The sequence below is a fragment of the Notolepis coatsorum genome (genome assembly GCF_963971535.1).
Source record: "Notolepis coatsorum genome assembly, chromosome: 2".
Classification (NCBI taxonomy): domain Eukaryota; kingdom Metazoa; phylum Chordata; class Actinopteri; order Aulopiformes; family Paralepididae; genus Notolepis; species Notolepis coatsorum.
Window position 1 is genome coordinate 46,232,201 of NC_140166.1, and position 25,228 is coordinate 46,257,428.

General features: G+C 45.6%; 1 protein-coding gene across 2 annotated transcripts in view; it reads right to left on the minus strand.

Annotated features, from left to right (window-relative positions):
• LOC311223152 (golgin subfamily A member 7) overlaps positions 1 to 25,228 on the minus strand; it is a 55,019-nt gene that overhangs the window by 5,025 nt on the left and 24,766 nt on the right. For both annotated transcript variants that reach the window (XM_084307907.1, XM_084307908.1), the window contains exons 3-5: positions 16,959 to 17,111; positions 4,798 to 4,899; positions 1,486 to 1,540 (exon numbers count right to left, since the gene is read on the minus strand). In XM_084307907.1, coding sequence (XP_084164033.1) covers positions 1,499 to 1,540; positions 4,798 to 4,899; positions 16,959 to 17,111 — 297 coding nt within the window. In that variant the 3' untranslated portion in view covers positions 1,486 to 1,498. The remainder of the gene's footprint in view (positions 1 to 1,485; positions 1,541 to 4,797; positions 4,900 to 16,958; positions 17,112 to 25,228) is intronic.

Genomic DNA, 25,228 nt, shown 5'->3' on the forward strand with positions numbered 1-25,228 from the left:
CCACCGACGTGAAAATATAACATATGAGATACACTGACATAATATTATAGTAAGTGTCTGACAACATCGTATTTGTGTTTATGCTTCCTCCAGTCTGTTTATCTATTTTACTATTTCAGGGTTCCCAGACATTGCAAAATGAAATTCAAGGACCTTTAAGTACTTTTCCCAGCACTATTTTTCATGTTCAAGGATGTCACTTGGCCTGCTTGCCAGCTAGAGCATCACATGAGGAAAAGCAGTTGGAGCGCGCGAGACAGCGACTCGTCAGATTTGATTTCTTGATTCAGAACAATTTGATCATGGATGAACAAAAAATTTCTATGCGAATGGTTGATTTGAATTTCAAGGAATATTTAAGCACCTTGTTAAAAAATTTGCCGTTTTCAAAGAATTCCAGACCTCAACTTTTTTTGGGAAAAAAAAATCAAGCACTTTGAGCACTTTCAAGGACCTTGTGCGAACCATGCTATTTGCGGCCAGGGGCGTTTTTTCTGATGTTTACAAAAGAAGTCGCAATGGGGAAACAAAACTATATCGATATTTTATATCAAACATGACTCGATCATGATATTTTGTACATACTACTGGATTTTTGAGTGATTAATTCTGCCGTTATCCTGCCAAGCCTTCGTGTGTACCGATGCCAGGTCAACACAATAACTTTAGCTAATAGCATTAACTCCACTCTGTCTGCAGCAGGTCTCTCTTGGAACAGCATTCATCTTTAAGAAAAGGTGCTTTGGTGTAGGATTTCTTCTGTTGGACTGGCAGTAGTCATCATCGGGGTCAAAATGATGGCTACAGACCGATGGTCTGCAAGGCGCAGTGTACAGAGAGAGTGTTTTCATTCATTTGTAGCATACGGTAACTAGCTACACTTTCTGTGTGATCACATTGAAGCCCGTTTTGTGGCTGCCGGCTGAAGAGATCTCCCTCAATACTGGACCAATTACAAAATGGCTGAAGAGATCTCCCTCAATACTGGACCAATTACAAAACGGCTGAAGAGATCTCCCTCAATACTGGACCAATTACAAAACGGCTGAAGAGATCTCCCTCAATACTGGACCAATTACAAAACGGCTGAAGAGATCTCCCTCAATACTGGACCAATTACAAAACGGCTGAAGAGATCTCCCTCAATACTGGACCAATTACAAAACGGCTGAAGAGATCTCCCTCAATACTGGACCAATTACAAAAATGTTTCTCCATTATAAATTTAGACCCCACACAAAATATATATATATATTTTTAATACTGAAGTTTTAATTTTCAAAGGAAGATAGAGGAAGTTGTGTGTGTGTGTGTGGGGGGGGGGGGGGGGTAATTTGGAAATAAATACTCAAAGATAGTAAGTTTTTTTCCTCTGCGATGAGTCATAATGAACAGTTTTCTTTGTGCCAAATCCAAAACAGCAGTCGGTTGTGTGTAAAAAATAAAAAGAATCACAAGCTGCTTCTAAAATGTGACGAGACCCACCGTGATCTGCTTTTTATCTGCCCAGGCTCCTGTCTTCGAATATGGTCACCTCGATCTGTGATTGGGGATCCCGTTAAGGACAATAATGGTATTCTTTAGACATTTCACTCAGCGTCTCAGGACCTCTTCCCTCAGCAAGCGGGGCGGGGTGGGGAGGAAAGAGAATTCAGATGGTAACAGTTAAGGCGTCACATTATCAGACGTTAATAAACACAGACGTCAAGTGACTGCTGCAGCAACATGAGGAACCGGAGGTGGAAGGGGAAAAGACAGACAGAAAAACAACAGGTGTGACATTCCTGTCAATCTCCACTCAGACCTCCTGCCAAACCAATAACCCAGGTCACCGCCAAGACAATCATACCAGAGGAGCAGAGCCGCCTCAGCTGGGAACAATTTCACAATTTTTGTTGCTATCCCCAATCCCCTACCAATCCCCCAGTTACAATTAATTAGAGAGTTGAGTCACCACACACACGCGCGCGCACACACACTTGGAACGACATCATGTTTCTGCGCCCGCTGATCTTATGCAGATGCTATGGATTACATATGACTTTTATCTGGTGTTATTACAGGGCATCCCTACGCACCACCGTGTTTCCTGCAAGTTACCCAGACTGCTGCTTTCCATTTACAGACAGCAGTCCCGGAAAGGAAGGGGGGAGGGGGGGGCTTGGGGGGGCTTTTTACGCTTTTCGTTTCTTTTTATAAATTTTTTTTAAGGCTTTTTTATGAGCTAATCAGTTTGGTACAGATTTAATAGTCACAGGTCTAGGGGAAAGTTTCACCTCTCTTCCCAAATGCCCCGAAACTACGATTCTGATACTGGCAGAGGAGGGAGAGAGAGAGGCGCTTGATTTTTTTTTCCTAACGAGAAATCAAAATGTAGTTTTCCTGGCTTGAGAGCGAATGCGTCTGCACTTTAACCCTTTCACTACCACACTACAGACTGTCTGTAGTGTGGTAGTGAAAGGGTTAACCTTCTGTAATGTGGTAGTGAAAGGGTTAACCTTCTGTAATGTGGTAGTGAAAGGGTTAACCTTATGTCGTGTGGCAGTGAAAGGGTTAACCTTCTGTAGCATCACAGTGAAAGGGTTAACCTTCTGTAGTGTGGTAGTGAAAGGGTTAACCTTATGTAGTGTGGTAGTGAAAGGGTTAACCCTTTGTCATGTGTCAGTGAAAGGGTTAACCTTATGTAGTGTGGTAGTGAAATGGCTATCCTTCTGTATTGTCACAGTGAAAGTAGGGATGCCCCGATCGATCGGCCAGCGATCGGTATCGGCCGATATTCAGTATAAATATGAGATCGGTGAATTCCGATAATGCTTTAATTTCGCCGATCGTGAAAACCGATCGATGACACGGAAAACATGATCCAATTCTCTGCAGAGTTCTCACTCGCTCACAGCCACACTCTGCTGTTGCACGTCTTGCCCCTCCTCCTCCTTCTCCCCCTCCCAGACCCATCTCATGTCAATAAACCCTTCGGCAAGAGTCGAGAGCATGAGCACCGCAGAGCTCCTCTTTCAACATAACCAGCATTAAACAAGATGGCCCAGTCATCTATTCACTTTTGTTTAATACATGAGGCGTTGTCTGATGTTATCTAGCTACTGATAGCTCCTGATATCAACGTGACAGTTTGGCATTCGTTTTCGCAAGTGCTGGGTAGCGTTGGCTAACTAGCTATCGCTCGTGAGCTAACGTTAGCAAGCTACGGAGCCAATGTTACTGTTTAAACAAAACTACACAGTCAACTATTCACTTTAGTTTAATACATGATGCATTGTCTAACTGGCTAGCTACTGATAATAGCTCCTGATATCAACAAATGCGCATTTCAGTTTAAGAAGATAGGGATGCGCCAGCATGAGACCTACGTTAGCATAGGTAGCTAACGTTAGCTCACGTTAGGTCACTGTTAGATCACAACAAAATGATCCAGTAAACTAAATAGTTCACTTTATTTTAATACATGATGCATTGTCTAACGTCATCTAGCCGGCTAGCAGTAGCTACAGATAGCTCCTGATATCAATGTCTTATAACATAATTGACATTGTTCGTTTTTGCAGCTGAACATTGGCTAATTAGCCATCATGCTTCATAACACGTTTCAGACCCTGTTGAACTATCGCTCTGACTCAATAGTATCCATCTGCAGAACGTCAGCCCCAGCACTCTCTGGCCCCACGCTGAATGTGATTTGACCAAAGCAGAGTATACACACAGACAGTGGAGCCGTTTGCAGATAGCGAGCATTTTGACTTGTTGCGTGGTGGCGATGTCTCGCAGACAATACAACTACAAGTATAATTATTAAGGCTGTCAATGTTAACGCGATGTTAACGCGTTAACTCCCGATTCTATTAATGTCACTCATTTTTTTTAACTCAAGATTAACTAAAAAAAAATAAAAAATTACTTTATTTTTTTTACTAGGCTTCACTCAGGTGTATTATTGATGCTCTCATTGATACTATGTTTGTTTCTGGTGTGTGTGTGTGTCTGTGTGTGTGTCTGTGTCTGTGTGTGTGTGTGTGTGTGTGAGATATAGAGAGAGAGGGGGGTGAGAGAGATGAGGAAGGGGCAAGAGAGAAAGAGATCTGGAAGAGTGTGTGTGTGAGGGAGAGAGAGAGGGAGGTGTGTGATTAATCAGCCCTTGTGTGTGTGAATGTAACAAGTTCCTAACGTTTTCTTTCCCCTATTATTTCATGCACACTTTATTCATTGTTTTAAATTATTATTTTCTTTTAAGTTATTTTGTGCATCACTCGGTTTTGAATTTGATGCAAATTTGCAATGCATGAGGGTCATCCTTTTGAGTTAAATGGCTGCATAAAGCAAGCATTTGTTGACTCGCATGTTGATAAGAGTATTAAAACTTGGAACTTGAAAAAGATCTGTTGAAGGTAAAAAATAAAAATAAAAATGCGATTAATTTGTGATTAATCGCGAGTTAACTATGGACAATCATGCGATTAATTGAGTTAAATATTTTAATCGTTTGACAGCACTAATAATTATATAATATATATATTTTATTAAAAAAAAAATATATATATATATATATATATATTATTATTATTATTTTTTATAAAACCAAAAACGATCGGTATCGATATCGGTATCGGCCGATATGGCTCATAGACGATCAGTGATCGGTATCGGTGGCAAAAAACATGATCGGGCATCCCTAAGTGAAAGGGTTAACCTTATGTAGTGTTATAGTGAAAGGGTTAACCTCCTGTATTGTGGCAGTGAAAGGGTTAACCTCCTGTATTGTGGCAGTGAAAGGGTTAAGGATACGACTCGCAGGCCCCTCTCGATGGGGTCGGTGAGCAGCAGGCCGCGCGGGCCGTAGATCTTGTCGTTCTGCTCCTGGATGTACTTGGCGATCTTCTTCAAAACCTGAAAAGAGCAATAGAGTCATATTGTTTTTTTTATTTACAAGAGATAATGATCTGTTCAACTTCGGGGCTCTGTCACGCAGAGTGAGTGTGCATGCGTGTGTGCGTGTGTGTGCGTGTGTGGTCGCTACATCAGCTTCTCTTCCAACTTTCCTCCCACCAGGTCTGGATCAACTGAACATCTTGCTTTTTCTTCACCGACGCCGTGTTCGATTAGAACTTGGGAGGTTGAAAATACCAACTTCCTACTAGGAAAAGGTTCCTAGTCGGGTATGATTTCAAGGGACCAAAAGTAATTGGATAAATTACCTAAACTTAAATAAAGTCATCATATTTAATATTTGGTTGCAAATCCTTCTCAATCGCAATGACTTGAATTCTGCAAAGTGCAATTTCAGTGACATTTTCGTGTCCAATTTTACTATGGATCTCAATGGAGAAGGTGGACGGGGGAAAAGTCATTGAACCTATCTGAACTTTCACTAATGACCCAATTGAACCCTCTGGGACTTGACTACATATCCTACACTGTGTTCGAGTCCACTGTACACCTAGAATACTTTAAGTCCCATTCGAGTGTAGTGAGGGGCGCTGGTTAACCTCACCTTGTTAATAGGAACGACTAAAAGAATAATTTCACCAATGAGACTTTAAGGGTCAGACTTCAAGCAGTCATTGACTACAAAGGATCTGGAAGCAAATATTGAATATAACGACTTTATTGAAGTTCATGTTCATTTAGGGCTAAAATTCCTACATGGCTCGCTTGATATGTGAAGGCTGGAAGTTTGCACTTTAACCCTTTCACACTACAGAAGGTTAACCTTTCACTACCACACTAGACACGGTTAACCCTTTCACTACATAAGGTTAACCTTTCACTACCACACTAGACACGGTTAACCCTTTCACTACCACACTACAGAAGGTTAACCTTTCACTACCACACTACAGATGGTTAACCCTTTCACTACCACACTACAGAAGGTTAACCTTTCACTACCACACTAGACGGTTAACCCTTTCACTACCACACTACAGAAGGTTAACCCTTTCACTACCACACTACAGAAGGTTAACCTTTCACTACCACACTACAGACGTTAACCCTTTCACTACCACACTACAGAAGGTTAACCCTTTCACTACCACACTACAGAATGTTAACCCTTCACTACCACACTACAGAAGGTTAACCTTTCACTACCACACTACAGAAGTTTAACCCTTTCACTACCACAATACAGAAGGTTAACCCTTTCACTACCACACTACAGAAGGTTAACCTTTCACTACCACAATACAGAGAGTTAACCCTTTCACTACCACACTACAGAAGGTTAACCTTTCACTACCACACTACAGGTTAACCTTTCACTACCACACTAGAGTTAACCCTTTCACTACCACACTACATAAGGTTAACCCTTTCACTACCACACTACAGAAGGTTAACCTTTCACTACCACACTACAGACGGTTAACCTTTCACTACCACACTACAGAAGGTTAACCTTTCACTACCACACTACAGAAGGTTAACCTTTCACTACCACACTACAGACTGTTAACCTTTCACTACCACACTACAGAAGGTTAACCTTTCACTACCACACTACAGAAGGTTAACCTTTCACTACCACACTACAGGTTAACCTTTCACTACCACACTACAGACGGTTAACCTTTCACTACCACACTACAGAAGGTTAACCTTTGATTTTATGTCATTATTTGATTTTAATGATCCATTATATTAAAAAGAATAACTGAATTGAACTGAAACTGAAAATGTAAACTGAATTTAAACTGAAACAGAAAATAACAATTTCGTGTTATAATTTTTTTGGCTAGGTGTGGTCGAATTTCCAAATATTCGGTCTTAACACCTTGGGTGCCAAAAACGGGTTAAGTAGTTTCTGGGCCTAAGTCGTTGAGTGCCAAAAACGACTTGTCGTTTCTGGGTCGTTTTTCCTTTTTTTTTTTTAATTCATTATCCACCCAGGGAGCCTGTTGTTACCATAGGGAATGAGTCAGAGGTCGCCATGGTACAATACCGGCCGCATCCCGCTAGACGCCGTATCGAGCACCCTTTGTAACCTTGTATCTTGGCCTGTGTAATGGCCAAACGTCTTCGGTTTCATGTTTCCTTGTCGGGCGAGGGCAGCCTTCTCCTGGTTCCATTGAAGCGCGTCAAATATCTCCGATCCATATGTTGTTGTGGTGGATTATGCCGTGGGCCAAATGGACATTGGATGTACCAGATGGCGATCAAACAATTGGAATATTATTTTTGGAATACTCCCGATCACAGGTAAGAACAATCTGACGTCAATTATACCGATCGGGCTGATAAGCATTTTTAGTGTTCAATACGAATGCCGTTACTGACAGTCAAATAATCAGAAACTAACCTCCCCCCCTTTCATGCATTCATGATGGAACATAATACCTACTGTATGACAGATCTGATTTTCCGAATAATAGCGTGTACAGGCAAGAAATGGCAACGTCTATAGTGGAATTGACGTATAGGGCTATAACTCAGCATTTCATGAAATACCCTAGACCGCTCTAAAACCATACTTATATTCACCATGGTATAACACAGGAACGTATGGATGGAAACATTTATTCTTTTTCACATCTTAAACGATAGATAGGTGATGTTAAATGGGCCATAGTATTGTATCCATAGCTATAATATAGAATATAGTTATAGCTCTACAAACAAGGTGACGGATCCCTATCTATCTAGCGGTGGCGTTGCTACAGAGGGCTGCGTCTAATGGCTGGCACTGAAAGTGTTAAGAACAGTAGAGTAGACTATTCAAAAATGATTTTGGTCAGTCATGGACATCCCTACTACAGAAGGTTAACCTTTTCACTGCGGCAATACAGAAGGTTAACAGTCTGTAGTGTGGTAGTGAAAGTTTTTTTTTTGCATCTACTTTTTTCTCCCGTTTTTCAATTTTTTTCTCCCATCCCAATTTCGTATTGTCCAATTCTACCCTCCCCTGTCTCGAACGCTGTTAGGCCATGCCTCCCACAGGCCGGCTGCAATGTGGACGAAGCCTTGCATCACGTGTCCCCTCCGGTACACGAGGAGGCAGCCGTCGCATCTTTTCACCTGCCCAGCGCGATCTCTCAGCGGTGAGGGTCTGCGTGGGAGGGACACGCCGCCCCCGTTGCTTCCTGATTCTGCTGCGCAGGCGCACCAACCGACCTGTAGGAGTCGTTGTCCACAACGTCCGATCCCCACCCACCAGCTTCCCACCCCTAACACTGCCAATTGCGTTAGTATGAATGACCAGCCAAGCTGGTAGCAATGCCGAGAGCTGGGCTCGAACCCAGCATCTCCGGCATTAGTGGCGAGCGCCTTGCCCACTGCGCCACTTAGCCGCCCTCTAAAGGTTAACCTTCTGTAGTGTGGTAGTGAAAGGGTTAACCGTCTGTAGTGTGGTAGTGAAAGGTTAACCTTCTGTAGTGTGGTAGTGAAAGGTTAACCTTCTGTAGTGTGGTAGTGAAAGGTTAACCTTCTGTAGTGTGGTAGTGAAAGGTTAACCTTCTGTAGTGTGGTAGTGAAAGGTTAACCTTCTGTAGTGTGGTAGTGAAAGGGTTAACCTCATACTCATTGTTCCATTTCAAATCAAACATGCTGGAGTCCAGAGCCAAAACAACGAGACAATATTTCACTGGACTCAAGAAATACAGACCAAACTGTAAATGGTTAGGTGCCCTTCGCTTTTGCAGTAAAGGGGTTAATGTCGGTACCAGATTGAACCAGAAAACCTTTGGCTATTAGTCAGCCTTCAAACAAGCTGCCAAAAAAAGCTTTATTTATTTATTTTTAAAATCGCAAGCTTGAATAGGATACTGTATCATATGTATCTTTATTGATTTAAATCACATCATCTTAAGGGGCAACTTATAAAAACCTAAATCAAGCCAGAAGGTTCTCACTTCTTCAACATTTATATTTTCATTGTTTGTCGAATCCAATACAAATCCGTTGGACGGGCGAGAACAGTGGCTGGCATGCCGTACACATATGGATCCGACCAAAAGTGGGCCCAGGAAGGGATTTAAACACATATAAATCACACTCATTTACAAGCTTTTATGGAGCTCATAAAATTGTTGACTCGCATCCAAAGCTGCACAGATCCACACTCGCTGCAACAACAGCCACTTGTTACAACAATATGAACCATAATCTCAATGCCAAGTGTAAACTTGTTTCATTAACGGCTGTGCAGGCAAATATTGACACTATAAACTGGCTCCTCTTCATGTGTGTGTGTGTGTGTGTGTGTGCGTGTGTGCAAGTGAGATGATCGACCCATCTTAAACCTGCTCTCTTTTCTCAATCCTCTAATCACAACTTTCGGAAAGCAGGAAAAAAAAAAGCTACATTTTATGCAAAAAAACTAAAACGTTTTTGCTCGTCTTGTACAATGCTCTTTTAAACAACTTGCAAATTGATGGTTATAAAACAAAAAGCAAAACGTAAATGTATGCTATACATCAAATCATAAAAAAAAACTATTTAAGTCTTCGGTTTGAAAATGAGCTGAACCGTTTGAATAATAATAAAGAAAAACATAAAAACACAAACTAAGTGTTAGCAGGCTTTGCTATACATCAAATGGCCACACAGGTGCAGCATAACATAGACCCAACTAATCGATTAAAAATAGTTGCCAATTATTTTGACAATCGACTAATTGCAGATTAGTCGATTAGTTGTCGCAGCCCTATCTCACTCCAGGCTTCCCACAGACATTGCTAAATGAAATTCAAGGACTTTCAAGTACTTTGCCCAGCACTATTTTTCCATTTTAACACATTCACGGCCAGCCATTAGATGGGCCCCATTCTAGGAAGGCCAGCGTTGCCATAACAAACGTTCACTGTGCATCACATCGTTTGTAGAGCTAAATCTATATTTTATATTATAGCTATCAATATGTTCCCGTTTTATACCGTGATGAATATGAGTGTTATATCGGAATGATCTGGGATAATTCCTGCAAAGCTATTTCTAAGGCGCTAAGCTAATAACGTTAAATCGATTGGCATTTCGTCCCTAGTAGCTAGAGTTAAAAATCCAGTGGCGGCTCGCCACCGGGGGCGCTAGGGCGCCGACCCACCTGTTAAATCAGAGAAGAAGAAAAAAAAACGTTTTTGTTTTTTGTTTTATAGCCCTATAAATAATATAAACATGTTTAAAATGAATAATATTTACTCATTTTAAGTATGTTTGTGTTTCCAATGCACAATATAACGTTAATATATAAAATAAAAAATACTCGTTTTCCTGAACAGGAAGTGACTCACTTTTTTTTTATTTTTTTTATTATTTTGTATTTCTCGGCCCGGGCTAGACGCAATAGCGCTCTGAGTGCGCGTCACTGTTTGATCGCTGTATCCGTCGCAGCCAATCAGTGCGTAACGCGTTGTGCGTTGAAATATGACTATTATGTTGGAATCCGGGCGCGATTTTAAGCGGTCTAGGCAGCAGCGTCAAGAATTTCTGTAGCCGCATTTCGCGGAGACGCTCTCTGATTGGCCGAATCCACATTCTATGTTCCAATTCTAGCTTATTCTAGGTTGGTGGTAGAGATAGTTGTGTTGTTGTGACTGAGATGCAGCTATTTGTCTTAGAGCGCGACTGCAAGTTCTTTCGACGGTTAAGCTTAGGCACTCTTTCAAAGTTGGTTAAGGTTAGAGTTTGTCTTAGAGCATGGCGATAGAACGCCAGGTAGTTTGCAGGCTGTTCGACGCGGAAATGGACAAAGAAATCAAGTACTGTCTTGTTGTGTGGTGCTAACAGCTAACAAGCTATATGGCGGATGCAGTCTGGACAGTGGACAGTGGTCTGGATATACATCATCAACAGCGGATTATACACTTTATCAAGCCCACCACGTTTCAATTAAACAAAGTGAGTTTATGCTGTTGTGTTGTGAGATGCAGCTATTTGTTGTTATCTCACACAGTACTTGTTGGCTATAAGCTATATATGGATGCAGTGTGGAGGGACATGCACAATGGACAATGGAGTGGATATACTTTATCAAGCCCTTCTGCCTGCTCTGCTGTCAACTTAACAACAACAACAAGGTAGATTTGCAATATCGCTCTCTCTCTCTCTCGCTCTCTCTCTCTCTCTCTCTCGCTCTCTCTCTCTCCCTCTCTCTGGCTCTCTCTCTCTCTCTCTCCCTCTCTCTCCCTCTCTCTCCCTCTCTCTCTCTCTCTCTCTCTCTCTCGCTCTCTCTCTCTCTCCCTCTCTCTCTCTCTCTCTCTCTCTGCCTATGCGTGTGTTTGGAGACGGAGCGAGTTTGTTTCTAACGTTTCTATTTATATATTGTGTTTCAAGTTGTGAATTAGACTGTACTTTATTTGGCCAATGCGTGGTACATGTTTGGTATAGCGCCCCCTCTGGAGAATAATTCAGGAGCCGCCACTGTAAAAATCCAAATGCATATGATCGGTATTATATTCCATCATGAAGTCATTTCTGATTATTGATTACTAGGGGTGGGAATCACCAGAGGCCTCACGATACGATACTATCACGATACTTGAGTCACGATACGATAGTATTGCGATACTAAATATATTGCGATATGCTGAGTATTGCGATATTAATATTGCGATTTATTACCTTTTTTCAACTGCAAAGTGCAAAGTAAAACTTTGACAATATGTTTTATCTAATAAAATAAAGTTCAGTCTGTTCATCTCACTTCAATCATTTGTATTGCAGAACATGGTATTTTCTCAAGCAGACAGATGTAAACACTGTAATCTGTGTTGCATGTACCTGACAAACTGAACTGTTTGTATTACAGTCATATTCCAACTTAACTGAATGCACACGTGTGCGTGGACTACTGTACTATTACAGATATTGAAATTAACAATGCAACTTCTTTATACAAAAGAAAAGATACAAAAAATATTATCTTTTCTTTAATTTTTTTTTATAAATAAATAATTAAATATCGATACTTGGCATCCCTGTATCGATACAGTATCGCCACGCAAAGTATCGCAATACTACTACGTATCGATATTTTCCCCCACCACTATTGATTACCAATAACGGCATTCGTTATTACCACAACATAGGATGAGCAGGGGGATGGCTATTAAATCCTTGCACGATCAAGCTGAAATTGACGTCAAATTGCTCTTATCTGTGGCCAGTTGGATTCCAAAAAGAATTTTCCAGTTATTTGATCGCCATCTGCTAGATCATATGTCCATTGGCTGATGCCATATTCCTTTACTGCATAATGAATTCGGCGTCGCAAAAAGTATTCCAGGCGATTGGGTGAAGCCCTCGCTTCAGACTAACAAAAAAATCCACCCGGATCGTAATAAAGGTGACACCAAGTGTGCAACAGGGGAAACTGCATTCTCGAGACAGCGCCAATACCAGGATCTGGCCGGTACTGCACTTTCCGAGTCCCAATATGCCTTTTCCAGCAAAAATACAGCTTGTAACATTGAATAGGATATTAAAATCAAATAAAAGAAAAAACGAGTTAAAAACATATATACACGTGATTGGCCGTCAAGCGTCCCGGCCGTCAAGCCGGGAATGTGTTAAAAGGGCATTTAAAAAGGATACAATTCGCTTTTAAATGCTGTTTTTTTTATTAGAAAAAATAAATCAAGCACTTTAACACATCGAGTGCCAGCCACGAGAAATCTCGTTATTTCATGCCATGCGTTGAGTGCCAATGACGAGAAATCTCGTTATTTAATTGTTATTTCTTTTATTAGCGATTTCCATTCATTTTTCATCAATCTAGCCTCACGTTACCATTGGGGATCCATCTGAGCTCGCACATAGAAAATACCGACCCCTATCGTCTCTCCGGATGGTATTGCACCCATTGGATTGGACTGAATGAAATGGATGGGAAAGAAAGAGTCCGGAATCCACATTTTACTTGTCAGGCATGTAACCGGAGATGATCCCATTCATTGCCGAGCCGCAGAACAGCGTGGAATATGTGTTTCCAGTACCCAGCGTTGGATCAATAAACGCGATCGATAAATTTGGAATTGGAATAATCTTTTTGGAGAACATCTGATCTGAGGTAAGGAATCTATTTGACCAGTCTTGGGATAATCAGAGTTTTTTTCACCTATATCTCAGCGTGTCCCATATGTGTGTGTGTGCGTCTGTGTGCTGATCAGGAAATAAGATAATCGATTTTTCAGCCCGCTTCTCTAGCGTGCATAAGTACACATATACTATCGATAATCTAGCGTTTATTTGAAAACTATTCATAAATAGGCCGAAAAATGACAATGTGTTTTGTGTATTCCACTAAAGCGCGATTCCTGCAGAATCACCTTTATTTTCTGGACATTTAAAAAAAACAAGCGTTTTTCAAAATGGTATAAACGGAAATGTACCGATTAAAAAACAATCCGTTTCGACAATGTTGACTGCAAACAAGTCATTGATAAGCTACGGGCGTATTAGACACAGCCATAATTTAAGATGTTTATGCGTTCGCAAATGTGCTCGCCCTCCCATGCAAGGCCAGGAGAGCTGAAATGTGTTCCTCTGAGTAATTTCAGCCAGCTGGTTGATGTTGATAAGTCTATCTCCCATGTCAAAGAGGATGTTGACAGTTTATGACTTGGCATAATACAGGAGGATGAGGAAAATGTCAGTATTTTGCTCTGACTCTGACTGTTGTGATGTGAGGCCTTTTGGTTTGGATATACTGCATGTAAATGATTACCCTCACATCCGTTTCTTCATGTTTTGAACAGATCTCAGGTAGAAGCTCTTTAGACATCACTCCAGCATTGCATGCTTGACCAGCCTCTACAAAAATAACAGGCCTTCGGAGGATGTCTTTCATCATATCTTCAGAGCTCCAGTGATCCAGAAGTAAATGAATGAGGGCCTTCTTGTTTTCATCATTTGTGAGAAAACCATTCCAATCAGTGGGCCGATGAACATTTAGCCCCTTCACCATAAAACATTCACCACAACCTCTGTGATCCCTCTCAGCTGATTTTGGTGAATGAAAACACATAGCAGTGTTTCAGCTGCAGCCGGTAGTCTTTTGAAGGTGCGCTCTGATATATTCTTCATTGTTCGTGGCACATCACGCATGTAGAATGAGGAGTTTCCATCTTGAATGAGAGCACATTGGCTTGGGGAAGGAAGTTGGGCATTCTCAGCATATTTGATCATGTAGTTCATTCCGTTCGCTTTGTTGGTTTTTGTGGGAAAAAAACTATCGATTGTTGAGATGGAGTATGGCATCAGGTCAAGGGATAGGTCATTAGGTCAGAGATGCTTATTTGTGACTTTCGTTGTTGTGATTTGACAAAGATCTGAAAGATGAACCCACTTGTGGCCTTGTACTGGATCACTTTCTGGTTTGATGCCACACGCTTCCTTTTAGGTGTGGTAGATGACATTGTCTTGAATCTGTTCCTCTTGATAGGTTCAAAGAAAAGGACTTTTTTTGTCTGAAGTCGATCACAGATGAACTTCTCTTTATTTTGCCATTTTTCAGGGCATTCAGCACATCATTGCGCACCTCTTCTGGCATAGCTGCTCCTGAAGTCAAACTTGTCAAGGGCTGAGAAGTATCAAACTGAAATGGGTTGATAAAACTCTAAAATGCTTCAACTGTTTGCTGGACTTGCTTCTCAGACAGAGTGATTTCACGTGGTTTTAGATCTCGTTGCTGCTTCTCTGTATGTTCACCTCGGTCGCTTGTCATTTTCCACATCTCTTCTACATACTCTCCTTTGGCATGGGCAGTCAGGATATGACGTTGGCTGGCTTCATAGTTACTGGTGATTCCACAGATCCCTGCAGAATATGTTCCAGACCCTGAGTTTGACTTGAGCCATTTCATAGCAGTCTCTTCTATTGTTTTGTCAGTGTGGCAGCGGTTGGCTGGGATATGTGATCTGGATACACCGATTGCTCCAGCACGCAAACGTTTCTCAGATCCTGGATGTGTTTCCTCAATGTGTTCAAGATAGTATCCCAAGTATGTGAGGAATCTAGCATAGTTCTGCTGGTCTGAGCAGAAGAAAAGGTCTGGCATGTTGTTTAGGGTGGCTTTGTATCCTTCATAGTCATTCATTTTGATTGCCTTATTCATTGACAGGACGAGCCAGGTGCAGTCCATGTATTCCATCCAAAACTGTCCAGTTTCTCCCAGCTCCCCATTTCTCACGGCTTCTCTGAATGCATGATATGCTGCCATGTGGTGAGATACATCTTCTGATGAGAGCACTTCAGCAAGAGTAGATTCATTCAGAGTGAGATTTTCCAAAAATGCAGTCCAATCCGAGAGTGGTTCATGAGTTTCCAGATACTTATCATAGAGGAGTCTCTCTAGAGCTTCCAGCATGGATTTGTGTGTGTCCATCGCTCTGTCCCAGTTCTTGTGTGCTTGTGTGTGGAGAGATCAGTGTTCAGTGTTCTGATGGCCTGGGGGAAGAAGCTGACTCTAAGTCTCTCTGTTCTTGCTGTATGTATCCAGAGGAGCTTGCCTGACTGCAGCAGCTTGAACAGGCTTATGTGCCAATATACATTCATTTAGATCCAATGTTTCACATTTCATTGACATCTAACCTCAGACATGGACTAATATCCCAGACTGGGGGGGGTGGCTGATTCTTCTTTGAAGCACTCTGGCAAGGTATCCAGTCATCTTGTCGTCTCTTTGACACCTTGACTATACTGTAGCATTGCAACCATCAAAAAGTCAGTATATTCATTACAACAGCAAAATATTGTACACACACACACACCATAATTTATATCCCACTTCTGCTCTCACTAATCTCCCACTCCCCCGCTCACTAGCTAGCTACATTGGGCTGGCAGCTAACAATCTACAAGCTAACTAGCTAATGTTATCACTCTAGAAGTAGAGTTGCTAATAATTATAATTTATTTTCTTAATAATTACAATTTCATAATTTCTCTCCCACTTCTACTCTCACTAACTAGCTACATTGGGCTGGCTATATTAGCTAACAATCTAAAAGCTAACGTTAATGTTATCACTCTAGAAGTAGAGTTGCCACCTTTCATGTAAAAAAATATTGGACAGTCAATCTCTTCCCAGAGCCAGAATAATAGATCAACTTACCCAAAATTGTCTTTGCTGAATAACTGACATGTGACATGAAGGGTTAGGGTTTTGGTTGGTTGGTGTGTGTAACCCGGTCAGCACTGCTTTATGTTGCACTGTGATACCCCGGTCCAACAGGGGGCGTAACATTGTTCACTTTTCATGTAATTAACTTCAGATAGTATAGCATTACATTACTTAAGTCTCAAATCTTGTTTAATATATTTTTTAGATATAAAAAATAAGGGAGAAAAAAAAGAGAAGAAATATGTTCTATTTTCTCGATTTGAGGTACAATGGAGAACTTTGGTCATAGCAGGTGTGCTATTCTAGATAGAAAGGTCATCTTGGACTTAAATTGAAGCTTATAAATGTGGGCAGTTTTTATATCCATGTGAGGCAGCAACATGTATAATAAAATACTTGAAAATGATCACTTTTGATGACAATTTGTCAGGCGGACAGAATGTTTTTTGTCTTTTGGGGTATTCTGAGGGTGATATTTGACAATAGAAAGGTAGTAAGGCCCAGAGTATTATTCTGATACTTTTCCCCTATGTGTCAGGATACACCATGCAAGGTTTCAGACTTATTTGACCATTTATGCAGTTGCAGTACCCTCATATTTGCAATTACATAATTTCACCAGAAGCTTTTCCCAAAAAGAGGGTTTTTTGGCCCCTGAGGCCAAACAGGGCTGATTTGGGGGTGGTCATTATCAACTCGTAATGGCCCAAGGTATGGGATAACTGGAAATAATAATGAAAAAAAGGTAGCAAAAAACATCCTGAGGGGTGGACCTGGCGCCCGGCCTAATTGACTACAGCGCTGTCACTCAAGCGCTAAATCGTGCGCCCCCTGCTGGCATTCAGTGTTAAGCACTTCAAGGACCTTGTGTGAACCCTCTCACTCCCACCTTCTCGTAGTGGGTCTCCATGCAGAGGAAGATGGTGTAGGCCGTGAGGCAGGCCAGGCAGCCCTCCAGGTACGACTGGCCGCCCAGCTTCTCGGCCTCGGCGTACAGGTTGTTGAGCGTACGCACCGTCTCCTCGTACTGCTGCTTGTCCACCTGAAACACAGAGGGGCAGAGGGAAGACCACGGGTCAGCGGTGAGGAGTAGCAGCGTGCGGCGAGAGGAGGTGTGGTGAGAGGTGTGGTGAGAGGAGGAGAGGATGTGTGGTGAGAGGAGGTGTGGTGAGAGGAGGTGTGGTGAGAGGAGGTGTGGTGAGAGGAGGTGTGGGGAGAGGAGGTGTGGTGAGAGGAGGTGTGGGGAGAGGAGGTGTGGTGAGAGGAGGTGTGGTGAGAGGAGGTGTGGTGAGAGGAGGAGAGGAGGTGTGGTGAGAGGAGGTGTGGTGAGAGGAGGTGTGGTGAGAGGAGAGGATGTGAGAGGAGGTGTGGTGAGAGGAGGTGTGGGGAGAGGAGAGGATGTGAGAGGAGGTGTGGGGAGAGGAGGTGTGGTGAGAGGAGGAGAGGATGTGTGGTGAGAGGAGGTGTGGGGAGAGGAGAGGAGGTGTGGTGAGAGGAGGTGTGGTGAGAGGAGAGGAGGTGTGGGGAGAGGAGAGGTGAGGAGGAGAGGTGAGAGGAGGTGTGGTGAGAGGAGGTGTGGGGAGAGGAGAGGATGTGTGGTGAGAGGAGGTGTGGGGAGAGGAGAGGAGGTGTGGTGAGAGGAGGTGTGGTGAGAGGAGGAGAGGAGGTGTGGGGAGAGGAGAGGTGAGGAGGAGAGGTGAGAGGAGGTGTGGTGAGAGGAGGTGTGGGGAGAGGAGAGGAGGTGTGGTGAGAGGAGAGGAGGTGTGGTGAGAGGAGGTGTGGTGAGAGGAGGTGTGGTGAGAGGAGGAGAGGAGGTGTGGGGAGAGGAGAGGTGAGAGGAGAGGAGGAGAGGTGAGAGGAGGTGTGGTGAGAGGAGGTGTGGGGAGAGGAGAGGAGGTGTGGGGAGAGGAGAGGATGTGTGGTGAGAGGAGGTGTGGGGAGAGGAGGTGTGGGGAGAGGAGGTGTGGTGAGAGGTGTGGGGAGAGGAGGAGAGGAGGTGTGGTGAGAGGAGGTGTGGGGAGAGGAGGTGTGAGGAGGAGAGGATGTGTGGTGAGAGGAGGTGTGGGGAGAGGAGGAGAGGATGTGTGGGGAGAGGAGGTGTGGGGAGAGGAGGTGTGGTGAGAGGAGGAGAGGAGGTGTGGGGAGAGGAGGTGTGGTGAGAGGAGGAGAGGAGGTGTGGTGAGAGGAGGTGTGGGGAGAGGAGGTGTGGGGAGAGGAGGTGTGGTGAGAGGAGGAGAGGAGGTGTGGGGAGAGGAGGTGTGGTGAGAGGAGGTGTGGTGAGAGGAGGTGTGGTGAGAGGAGGAGAGGAGGTGTGGGGAGTGGAGGAGAGGAGGTGTGGTGAGAGGAGGTGTGAGGAGAGGAGGTGTGGTGAGAGGAGGTGTGGTGAGAGGAGAGGAGGTGTGTTGAGAGGAGGTGTGGTGAGAGGAGGTGTGGTGAGAGGAGGTGTGGGGAGAGGAGAGGTGAGAGGAGAGGAGGAGAGGTGAGAGGAGGTGTGGTGAGAGGAGGAGAGGAGGTGTGGGGAGAGGAGAGGTGAGAGGAGAGGAGGAGAGGTGAGAGGAGGTGTGGTGAGAGGAGGTGTGGTGAGAGGAGGAGAGGAGGTGTGGGGAGAGGAGAGGTGAGAGGAGGTGTGGTGAGAGGAGGAGAGGAGGTGAGAGTTGGTGTGGTGAGAGGACGTGTGGTGAGAGGAGGTGTGGTGAGAGGAGGTGTGGGGAGAGGAGGTGTGGTGAGAGGAGGTGTGGTGAGAGGAGGAGAGGAGGTGAGAGGACGTGTGGTGAGAGGAGGTGTGGGGAGAGGAGGTGTGGTGAGAGGAGGTGTGGTGAGAGGAGGTGTGGGGAGAGGAGGTGTGGTGAGAGGAGGTGTGGGGAGAGGAGGTGAGGAGGTGTGGGGAGAGGAGGTGTGGTGAGAGGAGGTGTGGTGAGAGGAGGTGTGGTGAGAGGAGGAGAGGAGGTGTGGTGTGGTGAGAGGAGGTGTGGGGAGAGGAGGTGTGGTGAGAGGAGGTGTGGGGAGAGGAGGTGAGGAGGTGTGGGGAGAGGAGGTGTGGTGAGAGGACGTGAGGAGGTGTGGTGAGAGTAGGGTTGGGCACCGAGAACCGGTTCTAATAGGAACCGGTTCCTAACTTCCGGTTCCAGTAACCTGAATTTCGATTCTTAAAAAAATCTAAATATATATATATATTTGTTTTTACTTTGTTAATTAATACCCTAGTTACAGTACAGCAACCAAATTAAACTGTATCAAGTCAACTGACAATGTGAATAGTATGAAGAAAATAAAAGATAAAAAAAAAATCTCCTGCTAAATAAGCTGTGACCTGTTTTGACCTGCACCTCAAAGAATCGGAATCGAGAATCGTTTAGAACAGGAATCGAAATGGAGAATCGGAATCGTTCAAATCCAAACGATGCCCAACCCTAGGTGAGAGGAGGTGTGGTGAGAGGTGGTGGGAGGACCAGAGCGAAGGTTTGGAGCAATCAGGACCGACAGCTAAGCGCCATACACCTCCGTTTTGATGATCAGATGGAAACGCTCTGTATCTATAACTAACGCCTAACGCCAGAACACTTTTCCTCTGTTCCCTGCTTTCCGGATAAACTAGTGGGTGGATCTTCCCAGACACTGCAATTCATCAAGAGAATGCAGCGTCCATGTTGGCAGAAAAAAGAACCTGCTGAAATTATTAAGATGCCTCGGCCGTGTATAATCCTCTTATCTATTGGCGTGTGCTCTTTTGGAGTTTCCATCAGTACTCTGTGGTGATGATATAGCCTCGTTTTAGGAACGTGGATTTTGAGAGAGATGTTACGTGGCTCTGACAGGGCTGACGTTTCCCAGAGAGCGAGAGAGAGACCGGAGCCAGGTAATGGAAACCGGTCTCTCTCTGCCATTCCTCCAGTCAGGTCAGCTCCGCGGAGGCAGCTAAACACCGATGGACTCTGAGGCAAATAATTTTTTTTTTTTTACTGCAATCCATTCTCCATTCTGGTCTCCCAAGTAGAATCAATGACATGTGGTCTCGACAAAAGGGAGAGGAGATGAGAGAAGGAGAAGGAGAAGAAGAGAGGAAGATGAGGTGAAGGAGATTAATTGGGGATCAGAAGGAAGGGGTGTAAAGGGAAGAGGAAAATAAGATAAAAGAGATGTGGAGGAGAAGAAGGAGGACGAGGAGAGGTGGAGAAGAGGAGAGGTGGATAGGAGGAGAAGAGGAAGAGGAGAGGAGGAGAAAAAGAGGATGAGGAGAGGTGGAGAAGAGGATGAGGACGAGGAGAGGAGGAGAAGAGGACGAGGAGAGGAGAGGAGAAGAAGAGGACGAGGAGAGGTGGAGAGGAGGATGAGGAGAGGTGGAGAGGAGGACGAGGAGAGGTGGAGAGGAGAAGAGGACGAGGAGAGGAGAAGCGGACGAGGAGAGGTGGAGAGGAGGAGAGGAGAGGTGGAGAGGAGGAGAGGAGAAGAGGACGAGGAGAGGAGAGGAGAAGAAGAGGACGAGGAGAGGTGGAGAGGAGGACGAGGAGAGGTGGAGAGGAGGAGAGGAGAAGAGGACGAGGAGAGGAGAGCAGAGGAGAAGAAGAGGACGAGGAGAGGTGGAGAGGAGGACGAGGAGAGATGGAGAGGAGGACGAGGAGCGCTGACGAGGAGAGGAGAGGAGAAGAAGAGGACGAGGAGAGGTGGAGTGGAGAAGAAGAGGACGAGGAGAGGTGGAGAGGACGAGGAGAGGTGGAGGAGAGGAGAGGGTGGGAGAGGAAGAGGAGAGGGTAGGAGAGGAAGAGGAGAGGGTGGGAGAGGAAGAGGAGAGAGGAGGAGAGGAAGAGGAGAGAGGAGGAGAGGAAGAGGAGAGGGTGGGAGGAAGAGGAAGAGGAGAGGGTAGGAGAGGAAGAGGAGGGTAGGAGAGGAAGAGGAGAGGGTGGGAAAGGAAGAGGAGGGTAGGAGAGGAAGAGGAGAGAGGAGGGAGAGGAAGAGGAGAGGGTGGAAGAGGAAGAGGAGAGGGTAGGAGATGAAGAGGAGAGGGTAGGAGAAGGAGAAGAGAGGGTAGGAGAAGGAGAAGAGAGGAAGAAGAGAGGGTAGGAGAAGGAGAAGAGAAGAAGAGAGGGTAGAAGAAGGAGAAGAGAGGAAGAAGAGAGGGTAGAAGAAGAGAGGAAGAAGAGAGGGTAGGAGAAGGAGAAGAGAGGGTAGGAGAAGGAGAATAGAGGGTAGGAGAAGAGAGGAAGAAGAGAGGGTAGGAGAAGGAGAAGAGAAGAAGAGAGGGTAGAAGAAGGAGAAGAGAGGAAGAAGAGATGGTAGGATAAGAGAGGAAGAAGAGAGGGTAGCAGAAGGAGAAGAGATGGTAGGAGAAGGAGAAGAGAGGAAGAAGAAGAGAGGAAGAAGAGAGGGTAGGAGAAGGAGAAGAGAGGGTAGGAGAAAGAGAGGAAGAAGAAGAGAGGGTAGGAGAAGGAGAAGAGAGGGTAGGAGAAGGAGAAGAGAGGAAGAAGAAGAGAGGAAGAAGAGAGGGTAGGAGAAGGAGAAGAGAGGGTAGGAGAAGGAGAAGAGAGGAAGAAGAGAGGGTAGGAGAAGGAGAAGAGAGGGTAGGAGAAGAGAGGAAGAAGAAGAGAGGGTAGGAGAAGGAGAAGAGAGGAAGAAGAAGAGAAGAAGAAGAGAGGGTAGGAGAAGGAGAAGAGAGGGTAGGAGAAGAGAGGAAGAAGAAGAGAGGGTAGGAGAAGGAGAAGAGAGGGTAGGAGAAGAGAGGAAGAAGAAGAGAGGGTAGGAGAAGGAGAAGAGAGGAAGAAGAAGAGAAGAAGAAGAGAGGGTAGGAGAAGGAGAAGAGAGGGTAGGAGAAGAGATGAAGAAGAAGAGAGGTAGGAGGAGAAGGAGAAGAGAGGGTAGGAGAAGGAGAAGAGAGGAAGAAGAGAGGGTAGGAGAAGGAGAAGAGAAGAAGAAGAAGAGAGGAAGAAGAGAGGGTAGAAGAAGAGAGGAAGAAGAGAGGGTAGGAGAAGGAGAAGAGAGGGTAGGAGAAGGAGAAGAGAGGAAGAAGAGAGGAAGAGGGTAGACGTAGGAGAAGGAGAAGAGAGGAAGAGAGGGTAGGAGAAGAGAGGAAGAGAGGGTAGGAGAAGAGAGGAAGAGGAGAGAGGAGAGGGGTAGGAGAGGAAGAGGAAGATGAGGGTAGGAGAGGAAGAGGAGAGGAGGGTAGGATAGGAAGAGGAGGAGTAGAGAGGAGAGGAAGAGGAGAGGGTGGGAGAGGAAGAGGAGAGGGTGGGAGAGGAGAGAGTAGGAGAGGAAGAGGAGAGGGTAGGAGAGGAAGAGGAAGATGAGGGTAGGAGAGGAAGAGGAGAGGAGAGGGTAGGATAGGAAGAGGAGGAGTAGAGAGGAGAGGAAGAGGAGAGGGTAGGAGAGGAAGAGGAGAGAGTAGGAGAGGAAGAGGAGAGAGTAGGAGGGGAAGAGGAGAGGGTAGGAGAGGAAGAGGAGAGGGTGGGAGAGGAAGAGGAAGAGGGTGGGAGAGGAAGAGGAGAGAGGAGGAGAGGAAGAGGAGAGAGGAGGAGAGGGTGGGAGAGGAGAGGAAGAGGGTGGGAGAGGAAGAGGAGAGAGGAGGAGAGGAAGAGGAGAGAGGAGGAGAGGAAGAGGAGAGGGTGGGAGAGGAAGAGGAGAGAGGAGGAGAGGAAGAGGAGAGGGTGGGAGAGGAAGAGGAGAGGGTAGGAGAGGAAGAGGAGAGAGGAGGGTGGGAGAGGAAGAGGAGAGGGTGGGAGAGGAAGAGGAGGGTGGGAGAGGAAGAGGAGAGAGGAGGGTGGGAGAGGAAGAGGAGAGAGGAGGGTAGGAGAGGAAGAGGAGAGGAGGGAGAGGAAGAGGAGAGGGTGGGAGAGGAAGAGGAAGAGGAGGGAGAGGAAGAGGAGAGGGTAGGAGAGGAAGAGGAGAGGGTGGGAGAGGAAGAGGAAGAGGAGGGAGAGGAAGAGGAGAGGGTAGGAGAGGAAGAGGAGAGGGTGGGAGAGGAAGAGGAGGGAGAGGAAGAGGAGAGAGGAGGAGAGGAAGAGGAGAGGGTGGGAGAGGAAGAGGAAGAGGAGAGGGTGGGAGAGGAAGAGGAAGAGGAGGGAGAGGAAGAGGAGAGGGTAGGAGAGGAAGAGGAGAGAGGAGGAGAGGAAGAGGAGAGGGTGGGAGAGGAAGAGGAAGAGGAGAGGGTGGGAGAAGAAGAGGAGAGAGGAAGAGGAGAGGAAGAGGAGAGGGTAGGAGAGGAAGAGGAGAGGGTAGGAGAGGAAGAGGAGAGGGTGGGAGAGGAAGAGGAGAGGGGAAGAGGAGAGGAAGAGGAGAGGGTGGGAGAGGAAGAGGAGAGGGGAGGGTAGGAGAGGAAGAGGAGGGAGAGGAAGAGGAGAGAGTAGGAGAGGAAGAGGAGAGGGTGGGAGAGGAAGAGGAAGATGAGAGGGTGGGAGAGGAAGAGGAGAGGGTAGGAGAGGAAGACGAAGATGAGAGGGTAGGAGAGGAAGAGGAGAGGGTAGGAGAGGAAGACGAAGATGAGAGGGTGGGAGAGGAAGAGGAGAGGGTAGGAGAGGAAGACGAAGATGAGAGGGTGGGAGAGGAAAAGGAGAGGAAGACGAAGATGAGAGGGTAGGAGAGGAAGAGGAGAGGGTGGGAGAGGAAGACGAAGATGAGAGGGTGGGAGAGGAAGAGGAGAGGGTAGGAGAGGAAGACGAAGATGAGAGGGTAGGAGAGGAAGAGGAGAGGGTGGGAGAGGAAGAGGAGAGGGTAGGAGAGGAAGACGAAGATGAGAGGGTAGGAGAGGAAGAGGAGAGGAGAGGGTGGGAGAGGAAGAGGAGAGGGTGGGAGAGGAAGAGGAGAGAGGAGAGGAAGAGGAGAGAGGAGGAGAGGAAGATGAGAGGGTGGGAGAGGAAGAGGAGAGGGTGGGAGAGGAAGAGGAGAGAGGAGGGTGGGAGATGAGAGGGTAGGAGAGGAAGAGGAGAGGGTGGGAGAGGAAGAGGAGAGGGTAGGAGAGGAAGAGGAGAGGGTAGGAGAGGAAGAGGGTGGGAGAGGAAGAGGAGAGGGTAGGAGAGGAAGACGAAGATGAGAGGGTAGGAGAGGAAGAGGAGAGAGGAGGGTAGGAGAGGAAGAGAGGGTGGGAGAGGAAGAGGAGAGGGTAGGAGAGGAAGAGGAGAGAGGAGGGTGGGAGAGGAAGAGTAGAGGGTAGGAGAGGAAGAAGATAGAGTAGGAGAGGGTATGGGGTAGGAGAGGAAGAGGAAGAGTAGAGGGTAGGAGAGGAAGAGTAGAGGGTAGGAGATGAAGAGGAGAGGGTGGAAGAGGAGAAGAGAGGGTAGGAGAGGAGAGGACTGGGGCCTGCCAACCAGACAAGATGCTGGGCCGCCTCCTCCTCCTCTGAACACCCTCCAGGTTCTGCCCCCATGTGCCAGAGGAATGTAACAACAGGCTCCAACAGATCAGTGGTCTTAGGCGTGTTTGGTGCCATCGAGTGCCTTTGTTCTCCCGAGACATTTTCCAATTTGAAAAAAAGGTTACGATTCAAAACCACGTCTCCCTCCGTCGGAGCATCTTTCCATTACGTCCGAAGGAGCCGAGAGGATTATAAAACACGCCACAAAAGTGAACTACCGTCAGGCCCCACGGATCTAGAGTAAAAGGAGAATATCGACTTGACATGCACAGTCACTAAACATTACATGTAGCAGAGCATGTGGTATTGCCTCGGGACCGACCCTACGTCAGTGAATAGGACAGATGATCGTAGGAAAGGGTCAACGCATACAAATGAGTTGCAAAGACAATTTGACAGACTGTGTGCTATAGATTTATTCCATTCATTCCAATGTAGCGGCCAAATACACTTCAACATTCTGTACTTGTTCTTTTTCTTCTCTCCAGACGTGCAGTTAATTCTCCAAAAACATTAAGCGGAATAAAACAAGCTACCTATTATAATAATAAAGCACCAGCCTGAGCCTCAAATAATAATCTGCGGGGAAGGAGCCGTCTCTACGCGTAGAACTACGGCACAACTTACTGCAAGTTACACAAGGCAAAAAAACGCAGCAGCACCGAACAAAAGAATAACAAGAGTGAAGAAAAGTGAGGTGTTTTGTCAACCTTAAAGGGGAACTCCAACATTTTGGGAAATTAGCTTATTTAACATCTTCCCTGGAGTTAGACAAGAAGATACATACCTTTTTTGTCTCTGTGCGTGCATTTTAGCTTTGG